This window comes from Astatotilapia calliptera, chromosome 8 (assembly GCF_900246225.1).
Source record: "Astatotilapia calliptera chromosome 8, fAstCal1.2, whole genome shotgun sequence".
In the NCBI taxonomy this organism is placed as follows: domain Eukaryota; kingdom Metazoa; phylum Chordata; class Actinopteri; order Cichliformes; family Cichlidae; genus Astatotilapia; species Astatotilapia calliptera.
Window position 1 is genome coordinate 3,257,103 of NC_039309.1, and position 13,278 is coordinate 3,270,380.

General features: G+C 40.6%; 1 protein-coding gene across 2 annotated transcripts; it reads right to left on the reverse strand.

Annotated features, from left to right (window-relative positions):
* Positions 1 to 772: 772 nt before the first annotated feature.
* oxld1 (oxidoreductase-like domain containing 1) lies at positions 773 to 3,914 on the reverse strand. Of its 2 annotated transcripts, none has more exons than XM_026177900.1 (2): positions 3,440 to 3,914; positions 773 to 2,657 (listed from the first exon to the last, which is right to left on the reverse strand). In XM_026177900.1, the coding sequence occupies exons 1-2, from the start codon at positions 3,488 to 3,490 to the stop codon at positions 2,310 to 2,312; spliced, it is 399 nt and encodes a 132-aa protein (XP_026033685.1). In that variant the 5' UTR covers positions 3,491 to 3,914; the 3' UTR covers positions 773 to 2,309. The 2 variants fall into 2 exon arrangements, with proteins under 2 accessions (XP_026033685.1, XP_026033686.1); XM_026177901.1 differs by having other exon boundaries at positions 773 to 2,654; positions 3,440 to 3,911.
* Between the last annotated feature and the right edge of the window lie 9,364 nt (positions 3,915 to 13,278).

Consider the following 13,278-nt stretch of genomic DNA (forward strand, 5'->3'; position numbering starts at 1 on the left):
ACTGAAACAAGAAAACTGTTTAGCGCTAACTCGTGACTTCTCGCAGCTTACTGTTCACAGAACGTTCCCCACTGCGATGATGCAAAGTGGCATGTTGCAGCCTTGGCATCAGCCAATAATCTGTCTTGAACGTTTTCCATCACGTCAGAGTCATTGCTCTACATATGATCAGTGAAACGTCTCATTCTTAATCCGCTGCATAACCTAGATCAAAGCATAACTCTGCACGCTGTATGGCTGGCTGCAGCACTGAACCTTGAGTAATCAGGACTAATGCTGACTCAGTCAGATCAGGGTCACCTCAGATACTGGTCCAGAGGGACTGGGAGAAGGCTAACTAAAGACGTCATCAAGGTGGCAGGACCGAACGTGATCGGCTTCTTCTCTGACACAACCAGTCATTATTACCTAAGAAGGGATCTAAATCTCATTAACATCATGAGAACAATGCAGTGTTTTACATACTTACTGTAAATATCAATTAAGAACAAAGTTTAATTTCCTGAAGCCACAAAGATTTTGTGTTTATTAAATATTCGGACTATAATCACATCAGAATATAAACAACACTTGGAGCTGGTTGGATAAAAATATATGATGATGAAATAAACAAGTTAGGTCGTCATACATATCATTTTTGCAGTACAGCAGACAGTTTTATGCATATGTAGCTCCTCCTAGTGGCTACAGAGGCTATTAAAGTTTTTCAGGCTTGAACTTGCACGTGTGCTTGTGTGCACCAATTCTCGGCATAAAAATAAAGCACTCTGAATCTGACAGTAAATAAAAAATATTTATTTAACAAGCATTGGATTAAAACTAATTTCTAATATGATTTAAATAAAGTCAAATACAGAGAGGCAAAGTGTTGTTCGGATGCTTCAAATGTGCAAATGCTGCAAAGACACAATGCAAACCAATCAAACGCCAAACAGCACGTGACACCAATTCAGACATCCCTCAAGTTTAAAGCATTGCTCCTCTTGTCAGCTCATGATGCTGTGCACATTATAACTATTACTTGCAAACATCCACTAGAAAGGGACAAAAACTCATCACACCTTCAAAAAGCTGCAGTTCCAGACCCTGAAAGCTCGAGCTATTTATTTCTTCACTGGACTAGTTTGTTTTATGTTTATTCACAGTAACGATGGTCTTTCATGTAGAGAATCGTTGGACTGTGTTATGATGCAATGTTATGCTTTATAAGCAGACCACTGGCTGGACTGCAGTCTGTGCACAACTTTAACTGTTGGAAACTAAAGTTGTGGCAGCTTTTTATCTGAGTGAGACCTCAATAATCAGACCTCACTGAATTCTCCAAATACTAAGGAAATGTGCTTTAATACTTCATCACCTCCTTTAACAGAAGACACACTTTATTAAAAGAAATAATACCTTCCAACAACTCATATGACCCACATAAGAAAATCTTGCGCTGAGTATGAGTAGACAGCAGAGAGAATAACATTTCCTATTACAAATATTTGGTAATAAAGTGCTATTTTCACTGGATTGTCTTTGGTCAGCCTGCACGACCAGCAAAGAAATCTAAGAGGACCTGTTTGTAGTCCAGGTTCATGATTCTGTAGTTTTGCAACAGAACGCCCCCATCAGTAACATCTGAACTGGACCAACAAACAAGGTTCTAACAGAAAAAGAACATTTCACACTGTGACTTTCATGAACTACTTCCTTAAGAAAAAAACAAACATGTCAAGATCTAAAAGGGTCCGACTGGCATCTGTTCTCTGCACACTGTGGAGCCTCAGAGGAAGCTGTAACCTTAGATAACTTAAAAACACTCGAAGTTTGGAGAAAGACTTCCTGACTCAACTCTTTTACAATGAGTTGCTTTCATTTTCAAATGAAGTAGTTTGATAATCCTAATAAGCTTCTGCAAATGTAAGTGTTTGTGTTTTTTCTTTCATGGTTGAGATTTCTTGACATCCTGACAGATCTGCACTGTCTAAATGAAATAAAGGCCAAAGCAGGTCTGAACAGATTCCAGTAAAAATCAAAGAGTATTTTTATCCTGAATATTTATGATTTCCAGCAACCTGCCAGATGGCGACTCTTCCCCCCTTGCTTTTTAGAAGCAAATATTAGATAAGTGCAACATAACAATGACCACCAAAGACCCAAAGTCTTATCTGTTAACGTCTGCCAGCTTTCTAAAATGAGACATATACTGTGGGCCCCACAGGATGAAGGAGGGGTGAAAATGTGGAGGTACACTGTGTGCTGTAAAATCTCAGCCTGTGAAGGGTTTCTGGCAGCACTGCGGTCAATGCCACTGGCTGCAACGGTCATGTCTTTTTTAAGAGTCTGATCTCCATCTTCAGGTAAGTTTTAAGGTTCTCATCGAGGACGTTCTCCTCAATAGCAGCGAGCGCCCGCTCGCTTCCATCGTTGTAGTACTCCAGCAGCTGCTCTGCGTGTTCGATCCACACGCAGTTATGACAGCCACTCATGCAGCAGTGCGTAGGAGGCGGCGGGGGACCCTGGGCGGGGGTCCAAGTGGAGATGGAGTCACGCTTTTGCTCTGTGTTGGCGGGCTCAGAACAGTCCGTCAGAACAGGAGGAGCAGCAGGCGAATCTGGTCCTGCAGGGAGGTGGTGAACAATCCCGCTGTGAAGATGACTCGTCCATAACTGCTGAGGACAGTGAGAGGACCAGTGAAAATCATGTGAAACATGGTGAGGACACATCAATCTGTCTTTACATTTTAGTCTCTTAAATACTAATGATAATAATAATAATACTATAAATATTAAGCATTAATAATCTCTTCATATTTCAGGTGTGTGTATGTAAAGATACTTAAATTAGAAATAGGGTTATAAAAGCCCCATCGTCCATTTTCTATAAGACACTGTAAAGATTTTAGTGAAACTGTGCATGGTGGTGGATTCAGTAAGTTAAAATCAAGCTATTCTATGTACATGTACAGTAAGTACACTTTCATATATGAGTATAATTACTGAAGAAAGGGAAAAAAGCCTGACGATGCAAGCAGGACCAAACATTTGTTCCCGGGGCTGTAACTTCTTGATCCTAGTATGGTCTCAATAATAATGCAATAATAATAATATAATAATAATAATAATAAGGATGATGATAATAATAATAGTAGACTGAATTCTCAAGGCTCTCCATTTCCTATCTGCTCTTTACAGGGTTCAAAGGTTTGATCCTGGTCTGTAAATCCCTCCAGCCTCTCTGAATTCCTCTCTCCAGCCTCCCTCCAGTTTGTGTCGCTTATCTCGGTTCGGCAGTCTAAGGAGAGCTCCCTTTCTCAAGTAACGTCCTTCAGCTCTCCTGGGAGGGACACCGGGGCTTTCCCAACCCAAACGAGTGACCGTGTAAAGTTACTCCAGTGTTAAAAACACAACGGACATCATCAGCTGTTAAACGAACCGTTAGCTTAGCCACCAACCTTTCGTAATGACGCCGACGACCTCACGGCTTTAACACCCGCACACAGCATCGCAGAGTCGGGCAGGACGGGCGGTTATGCGTCTGTGTGGTTCATTTTCTAGAGTGAATGTTTAATTAAGCTGTTCCTTCCTGGAGTTTACAACTTCCACCATGTTAGCTGCTGTGACAGCTAAAGCTGCATTGCTTCCCATTTTTCAACTCTGACCTTTTGAGGCTGGTTGTAAACAACAGCGGTGATTGGCCAATATAAAGCATATCACCCAATTAAATGGGGGCTTTGTAAAATTTAAACCAATTGAAAGCATTGATTAGGTTTTTGGGCGGGACATAAAAATATTTCCCCTCATCTGGCCAGCAGGTGTCAGTATTCTACAATACAAACAAAGCAGAAACGGCAGTAAAGCCAGACAAATATTAAAGACACACATTAAAAGTCAAAAATAATATTTGTCTTCACTAGACGGAATGATTACTATTAATACTACAGTATTCATTTTATAGTTAGTGTTTGATCACTTACCGCACTAGAAATGCCATATTTGCCTTGAGAGTGTTGATGGAGAAGTATAAAGAAGGTCAGGAGCTTCACTGCATTTTGGTGAATCAGAGAAAGCCGTGGTACAGCAACTCAAGAGTGGCAGAAAAGTATGTGAGGGTGGGGCAGGACATATAGAGGGACAGTGGTAAGATGTGTGGTAGGAATGACAGATGGGTTCAAGGTGGGGGTGAGATTACATCAGTGATTGGCTATGAGTCTCTTCTTGTTTGCATTGGTGACAGGTTGAGAAATGACATCAGGCAGGAATTTCCGTGGACTGTGATACTTGTAGATGACACTGTGATCTATAGTGAGAGAAGGGACCAGGTGGAAGAGAGCCTGAAGAGGTGGAGGTATACTTTGAAAAGAGAAGCCAGAATACATATGTGTGAATGAGAAGGAGACAGGTGGAAGTGGATGAGTGAACAGTGTGCAAGAGAGGTGAAGAAGACAGTACAGGCAGGATGGAGTGATTGAGTTATGACAGAACAATAGCAACAAAAGTGAAAGTGAAGGTTTACAAGATAGTAGTGAGGCTTGCTATGGTGTACGGTTTGTGGCACTGACCAAACAACAGCTGGGGGCAGCAGAGCTGAAGATGACCAGAATGGATAAGATTAGACATGGATACATCAAAGGGACAGGTCAGGTTGAGCAGTTTGGAAACAAAGCTAGAGAGGCGAGGCTGAGATGGTCGACATCAGCAGAGGAGGGATAGTGGATACACATAGCGTTTCCTTTTTGGATGAATAAAGTTCTTATCTTGGTGAAATTCTGAATGCTGCAGAACATAATTATTTTTAATATATATATTTATCCTTAGTGGTGGAACATTATTATGGACATGCACTGAAATAAAACTAGTAAAAGTTACTGTCTTCAACAGCTACAGTGGTGAAATCACACACATTAATGTCACATATATTAAAATAATCAGTCACAGAGGAGCTTGTTTCTGCGATGAGTACTTCAGGTATACTTACCTTTATTTAAAAAACAAATCAGCTGTTTCTGACAATAAGAAGAGATTAGATTTAGATTAGGTTTAGAAGTAGTCACTGTAACACTGGTTCATCTTTACTGGCTTTTACTGCCGTGCACCACTTTTACATACAAAGGTAAACACACTGAACCAACTGACCAGAAAGCATGTGGCCAATCAGGCCAGACAGCTTCTATTCAATGCACTGTGCACTTTACCCACACACAGTTATCTCTTTCCTTCTATGGATTAAGAGCGGGCCCATTTAAACAAACAAAGGAGGGGGAGATTTTCCATTTAACTTCACATCTCCGTTTGGCCTTGTGTTTTAGTGGAGTTTAAGATCAAGGATCAGGAGGTTGAGATCCTCAGGCTAAAAACAGAAATTTGATTAAGAAGAAACTCCTAAAAATAAGAAGTGTGTAACTGGAAACTGGAGTCTAAAAATTCTTGCCTCAGTTGCTCCTGAGACAGACAAAATGATCTCAGTAGCTGGCCGTCTGTTAACTGCTAGGCTATACTGGAAGACATAAAACAATGCAGTATCCAAAATTTCTCCAGGGGATTCATGTGTAGATAAAAAGATTTTCATTTATGTTTAAATGGATAAACATGAGATTTTTCTTGATGTAAAACCCTTTTTGGGACCGTGTAGTGGGACCTCTAGTCCTCTGAAATGTATCCTTACATTTTGCATTATGTCACAGCTGTTGGTGATTTGTCTGGTATTTGATTCAGACTGATTGTATATTTTTCATTCTGAATGAAGTGGAGATGATCCACACTGATTTGTTTTTAACAAAATGCTTTAAGAATAAAGTCAAATGATCCTTTTACTTGAAGACAGGAGCAAAGTGTCTCGGTTGTCTTAAGAGCTTGAAAAAAGAGAACACCTGGACTCGGTGGTCCTGAGGGGTCGCTGACCTACTGCTGATCACATGACTCATATGAGCCAAGGTGTAAAAAAGGGATGGGTTATTTTCATCACAGGGGGTTAAGGGTGAAACCACCGTGGGACTTTACCACACCCTATCATGTGACTTATTGGCTCATCTGGGGCAAGGTGACCCTCAGGACAACCTTCAAAGGGGACAACCCTCACTAGGGGACTACCTGGGACTCTCCACCTTTTGTTTTGAATTGAACTGTGGATGCGAGGCAAAACATCTTTACAAGCTCAACGAAGTCCAGTTGCTTTCTTTTCTCAAGCTCTTAAGACTTCCATGACCTGGATGACTGAGAATCTACACAGACTAAGCACCTCGGTTGCTTTCCAGGGCGATATTTTGAAATCTCTGTTTGTCAAACACTTCATTCAGCTCTCTTACAGCCTTTGTGCTGTGCTCTGCCCTTTTGTGTCACACCTTTGTAGCATTAGCTCATTTGTCATTCCAGTATTTATTCCACCTGAGCAGCACTCTGCAAATATCAAGCTTTTAAACTGTTTTTGTGTTTTCCAGCACAATTCTTCTGTAAGATTTTCCTGTTTGTTGCTCATTTTTAGTTCCTGTTAGATTTTCTCATGCGTGGAAGTGACCCGTTTATGGACACTGCCCTTCGCCTGCCTCTTGTTTGGATTATTGGCCTTACTGACTGACTTTTTTTGTTACTGTACTAAAAGGCTCAAATGCTTTCTCCACAAAGTATTTTCAGTGACCCAGATTTAGGTGAATTATGGCTCAGTGGCCTGAAAGAGCTTTACAGCCACAGTAAAGCAGATTTGGTCGGTGAAACATCTCCACACGTGAAGACAAACCTTCTGATGTCGTTGTTCTCTGCATGGCCGTGGTTTAACTGTTTGATCAGTTCCCTGATGCATGGAGGACATGTCTGTGTGTGTGTGTAGTGTGAGTGAGGTCCCCACAGACTTCAGTGTTTGCAGTCCACATCCATGGTAACGTGTGTGGAAACACAGCAGCTGCTCAGCCTGGCATGAGATACCAGGTGTGTGGTGGGGCATGTTATCTCAGCAGAAGTCCCCTCTGTGACTTATCCTGAGGAGAGGCTCAATGGTTCAGTTTTATCATAATGGTTTTATGGTTTTCATAAAAAGAGTCCACCCCACAAAGGTTTTGTTATCAGGAAGTGTGCCCGACAGTTTGTGATCTTCCCAAAATAAAAGAAGATACTAATTAATGCAGTCACATCATAATGCACATAGAAATATGCCTTTTACATTACACGGGGTCATCTGATCAGCTGCTACTGTAATATAGAAATGCAGAAAGATAAGCAAAGAGGCAAAAACGATCACAAAGACAGTGACACACGTGATTACCACAGTGATACACAACAACCAAAAAGAGACAAATGAAACACCAAGACACAAAAAAGTAACAGCGACGGTTACTATGGCCACAGTGGCATAAAAGGTGACAAAAAGTGTAAAACAATCACAAAAAGACCCCAAATGACCACAAACAAACACAATCTCAAAAGAATGACAGACACAGTTCCCACAGTGATATAAAAACACAAGTAAAACACTCAAACTGTTGAAATTGAAACTATCTGAAACTATCAGACTCACCATAGTGACACAAAGTAACCACAAAGAAACAAAACAATCCCTTAATGACAACATATATAAAAATAGAGGTTACAAATTAACGATACAAAACAAACAAAGAGACACAATCACCAAGACATGGAAAACAACTGAAAATAGATCCAGTCACCAGTCAATTACAGGGCCAGTGCACAGAGTCAGACACCCACACATCCACACCCACAGCTGTATTAGCATCACCGTTTAAACGTGCATGTCTTTGGACTGTGGGGTGAAACAGGGGGACACACACAGGTTGCTAATCACTACACGTGCTGCCACAAAACTAAACACAAAAGCCTTTTAAACTGTGTTGACTGAATGCAGTCTGTGCACAGGAGTATACACACATGATAACAAATACTAATAAATATTACACAAAATGTTGCTTTTACATGAACTTAAACAAAAGTTTGATTCATTTGTGGAATGCAAAGTCATGGTTAAGATGATCAGGGAGCTTTGAGAACCTTTCAAGTATGCCAGGCATTTGAGTGCAGTGGAGGCCATGGGGTCGGTTTTCTCCAAGAGCTCCACCAGCTTCTTTCCTCAGGAGCAGCCTCACCCCTATTTTTGATTTAGGAAAAGTTTCACATGGCCCCAAAGTGCAGTCTCAGCACTCCTCTGGGCTTTCTGGGAATTCCCTGAGGTGCTGCAAAGATGAGTCTTGAGTTATTTTACTACAACAAAGTTTCTCTGTGTGTAGGACGTTTTCATTAGCAGGGATTCGATGTTTAATATCCAAACAGAAACAAAATATGCGTTCAGTTTTTGGATTAGGGGCCCAAAGGACCAAAAAACAAACCAGCAGTAAAACTGGTGTGCACATTTTTTGTTTGGGTTTATTTTATTGGGAGTTTCTTAATTTAACAGCTGACAAGTGTTCAGTGAAATTAAATAGGGTTAAAGGATAAAAGCCTCAAACTTTAGACATCGTTTTGACTTTTTAGAAACTGCTTTGACACAAACAACACGCAGCTTTGCAGTGGCTGCAGGCTTTCTGCAGGATTAGCTTTATCACAGATAATCCCAGTGAAAGCCTGGGTGCACAAAAGGTCTGGGAGTATTTCTAACAACTTGTTGCACATTCACCCGCGCGGTGGGAAATATTTTCCAGGCAAGTGTGAGAAATGTGATAAGACATAAAACAACCACAGACTAACTTCTAAGTGATAGCAAGGAGACGTAAAATAGCCATAAAAAAGCACAAAAACCCACAAAGAAGAATAAAATCAGCACAAGTTGAGTCTCAGAACAAGAACTAAGAGACTCAAAACGAAGGTAAAGGGATCAAAACAAGCACATGTCTTGAGTTTATGAACTTTTAGTTTGGTTTTCTGTAATTATCTTCTGGTATCTTCTTAGATTACGCTGTCTTTAGCTCCATGTTTTTCTTTTCCTCCATTCCTGGTCATAGTTTTTGATATATTTATCTTTATGTATTTTTCTTTTTGTTTACGGTTCACTTCCATTCTCCCATGCCAGCTCCTTTGTTTTGGGTTCTTTTGTCTGTGTTTTCCTGTTGAGTTATCACGTTTCACTTCCTGTATTATTTTGTCAGTTGTCTTTTGTGCCTTGTGTTTGGTTTTCTTCGGCGTCTCTGTTGTTCCCCACAGCTGCGATCACTTTCTTTTGTAGCTCCGTGTGAATAACAAGCTTAAGTTTTCCCATTTCTTTGCCAGTGCATTAGTTAACACTGCCTGTAATGTTTCTGGTTGTTCTGTGTTCCTGCTTCTATGGTTCCTCCTGGATTTTGTCATCTGCTGGATTCTGGATTCTGAAACTCAGACTGGCAGCAAAGTGTTGATTATCATTTCTGTCATGCTGTCTGACCTCAGATATGAGGCATGCATATTTTCCTCTCCTACGGGTTGGTGGTGCAGAATAGGTTTATTTGGTAATGCACCTCTAATAGGACAGCACTGCATGACTGAGGAAACAGTTTCTTGCTGCTGGTGTGTTAACAGTCTGGGCAAACAGGGAAGAGTGGCACTGATAACTCCCGCTGTTTTGTGAGTCCGCGACGATGAGCTCAGTCTAACAGGTAGCATGGAGGTGTTTTGGTGCTCAGGTGTCCTTCCTCAAGGTCCTGATGGCTGACTCACAGCACCAGCTTTGTCCTGAGCGCACAAAGACCACACTGTTCACTCACTCGTGGAGCCGCTGCTTCCATAAAATCACAAGGAAGTGAACAGTGAATGGCCAGAAGTGGCAGAAAAATATTTGTGTGTGCGAGTCAGTTTACCAGGAAAACAAATAAAGTGTTGAATTGCATTTAAGCGTATTTTTGAATAAGAAATCAGTGTAAATTATTGCTGTTGGTGATGGAAAAAACTACATCACAGCACAAACTGGTTGTTGACCTAATCCGATTACATCATCTTTATTGCACATTATCTTTCATTTATGACAAAACTATCTGAAAATGTCTGATAATCAGGATCCAGAATGGAAGTGTACAAATTGCAGTCATGACTACTAACATGTAACAGGCAGTTTAGGGTCATCTGTTATCTGAAATGTAAGCAAGGCTTGGTTTGCAGCACACAGTCCAGTCCAGTGTCTTTTCTTGGGTAGCTTGTATCCATGGCAACATTATTGTTTCTAAGTTATTTTAGAGGTTACTTCTGTGCAGATCAGAAAAGCATGTAAGCTTAACATTTTCCCAAATATTAGAGTTTCAAAGACCTAAACTAGCGTTGACAAGTCCATCCATCCTCCTGCTGCTCTTCATCCCATGAGGGCAACAGGGCAGAGACATCATTTCTCCAGTGCCTTGTGGATCTACCCTGGGCACTCCTTGCAGTAGAACATGCCTGAAACACCTCATCTATCAGGTGTCTGTGTGTTATGTTAGGCAGTAACTTAAAAAAGGTGATCTATGGAAAATATGATTGTAAAAACTGTCTTTGAAATCTGTAAATCAGCTGAAACAATCACATTTGCTTATATTGTTTATCCCCTCACACCACACAAACACACACCACACTGCACTTATGTTGTCTGAACTTTGTAGCACAATGAGGGGTTTTTCCCTCAGAGGACGAGGCAGTAACAAAGTAAACAAGAGCGAGGCGGCGGAGGAAGTGTCTAATTAAGCCCAAATGAGGAAGGAGCTCCTCCAGGTGAAAAGAGCTTTTCAGAAATGCAGTCAGAAGATAAACCTCAAGCATAATGAGCTGTTTTTGCTGCTACAGTTTCAGCAGGTGCACATCAGCTGCATCAACCCGGGTGATCGTATAATTTCATTATTGAAAACTTTGAACATGTGCAGTGCATACATGAGGAAGAGGAGTTTATATGTGTGGTAGAGGGTTGTGCACACTGTGTGTTACAATATAACAAGTGCTTTTTCCAAAAAGAGTCAGCTGCCGTAGTCACATTAATTTTATTACACTGCTGTGCTTTAAAGTGTGTTTACTGTATGCTTTTTGGACAATTGCAGCAGCTAAAAGTAAAAAAAACCCCAAACCTTATTAATCTTATTCTGGGCCTTTGTGTAGCCCTTTCATTCATCCCCTGTATCCAACTTTAGATTTTGGCTTTTGGCTCATACTCTGACCTCAATATTTTAAACTTTGACCATTTGTAGCAGTTATGCCACTGTAAAACAAATGTATACGTAATCCTTTTAAAGCTTTCGGTATTTTACAATCTATTTCTTTTAAGAGAATATAAGACTGGTGTGTTCTGTGAAAGCCAATAGAGGCACATTAGTGGTGTGAGTTAATTTTTCTATTATGAGCAATCAAATGTTATCAGAAATCACTGTTTTGGTGCATTGACCCTTTAAGTTAGATTTCCTATAAATCACAGTCAAAATCCATTAGTAAAACAAGAAATTAACATCAGGACATGACATCATGTCCTGGTCCAGAGCATCACACAGTCAGTTCAGTGCCAGTCTGATCAGGGAAATCCAGAATCCTGCCTTTTATGAATTAGTTAGAAGAAGAATTTTACTCATTATGACCTCCAATTTTTTGTTTTTTTATTGTTCTATTTTTCTATCGTGTTATTGTAACATTTGTAACCAGGGTTATACATGTTTAATATGAACATACACCACTGTAGCACAATATAAATGCTAAAAAAGCTTCTTTGAAAAGTCTGTAGTTTTCTTTCCCAGGTGAACTTAAATAGTGTCGATGCTCATTCTTTGAATCTGACAGATTGGACTGAACTTCCAACCAGACTGTGGTATAACTCTGTGTTTTCACCTCAGGTGCACCAGCTGGTAAATCATTCGCTGCCGCTGAGGTCACATGAAGGTCAGTGATGGTTGAGCAAAAGCAAACTGAATTCTTTTAGTGTTTGTCAGGGAAGCACAGGAACACCGACCAACCAGGTGCCTTAAATATTAACACTTGGGCCACCAGCACAGTTCACTGTCGCTAAAGGAGACGGCTATTAGCTCTGCACGTTTCAGCTGGTAGAGATGCCTTTCTTGATGCAACTATCTCGATAGGAACAGCAGTGAAAATGCTCATGAAAGACAGGCTTGGTTTAATCTTTTTTTATTATAGTGTTAACATAACAGTGTATTTGAACGCTGACGTGAGGCCACCAGGTGATGTCCTGCTCGGTTTGGTTTAGTGAGAGGGGCTGGAAGGCAGCAGAGCGGTGGGAGATATTTTGAAGGGACAGAGGTGCTTTGACTGGAGCTGTGAAGTGGCAGAGTATGGGTCTGGCTGCCAAGTACACCGAGCCGAGTCTATCAGTCATTCCTGGAACAAATGAAGGACAAAGTCAAATTACTTTTATGTTACATATTGACTATGTCTGGAAGGAAGCTGACCTTAGTGTTGGTGTTTTGCATCATTACAGACATTATTTAATGTTGACAGAGAATTGCCTCATTGCTTTTATTACCAGTGACAGTTTAGCTGACGCAATTTATCAGACTGCACCTAAAACTGATTTTCATCATCTTAATATTACATATAATGGACTCTGGAGACTCTGATCAAGCTGTCCTTTTAAATGTATTAACTTTAACTTTTATTGCAGTCTAATTTTTTTTTAAAATTTAGTTTTATGTATTTGAAGTTGTTAATTAACTTTTGTGTCTACAAAGGTTGGTAAAAAAAGCCTTTATGTTTCAGGCCTGCTCCAGGTGGAATAAGTTCCCTTTAAAATACGTGTTTCTTGTCATTTTTAATAATACGCTCACTCAAACAAATCCCAAAGATGCTTAGTGCTGCAACTTTTGCCTGTGTGCGAGTATCAGCTCTGGTAAACTGAATTTTGGTAAATGCTTGTTAGGGTGTTTGAATTGGTTATCTGCTAATGCACCCCTTGGAAAGTGTGCCTCACCTCATGACGCTGCCTTTCACACTGTGTACACAGTCCATTACTGTACGTCACATCCATGCCATAAAGTGGCATTTATGGATATTAAAGGCTCAGCTGCAGCGTCGTTTCTTGTTTGCCTCAGTTTATTTCCAGGCTCAGTAACAAGCTGTGTTTGTGTTTGACTGATTGGACAGACTGCTCCGTCTCTCACATACCTGGTCTGCCAGTAGCTCACAGTCTGTTTCACTCCTGCCGTAGATGTTCTCACATTGTCGAATATTGTTATGTTTTATGCACCACTTTTTAATAAAAGAAGGAAAGACCAAACATGTCGAGTTGAGAGGGTAAATGATTCCATTACTCTTTAAGTAATCCTTGAAAACAGGTCTCACCCCTGGATGCTCCACAGGTGTTAAGAACTAGCTCTTAACCAGTCCTTAAGTGGTATTTATGCTCTGTCTGAATTGCATGTTG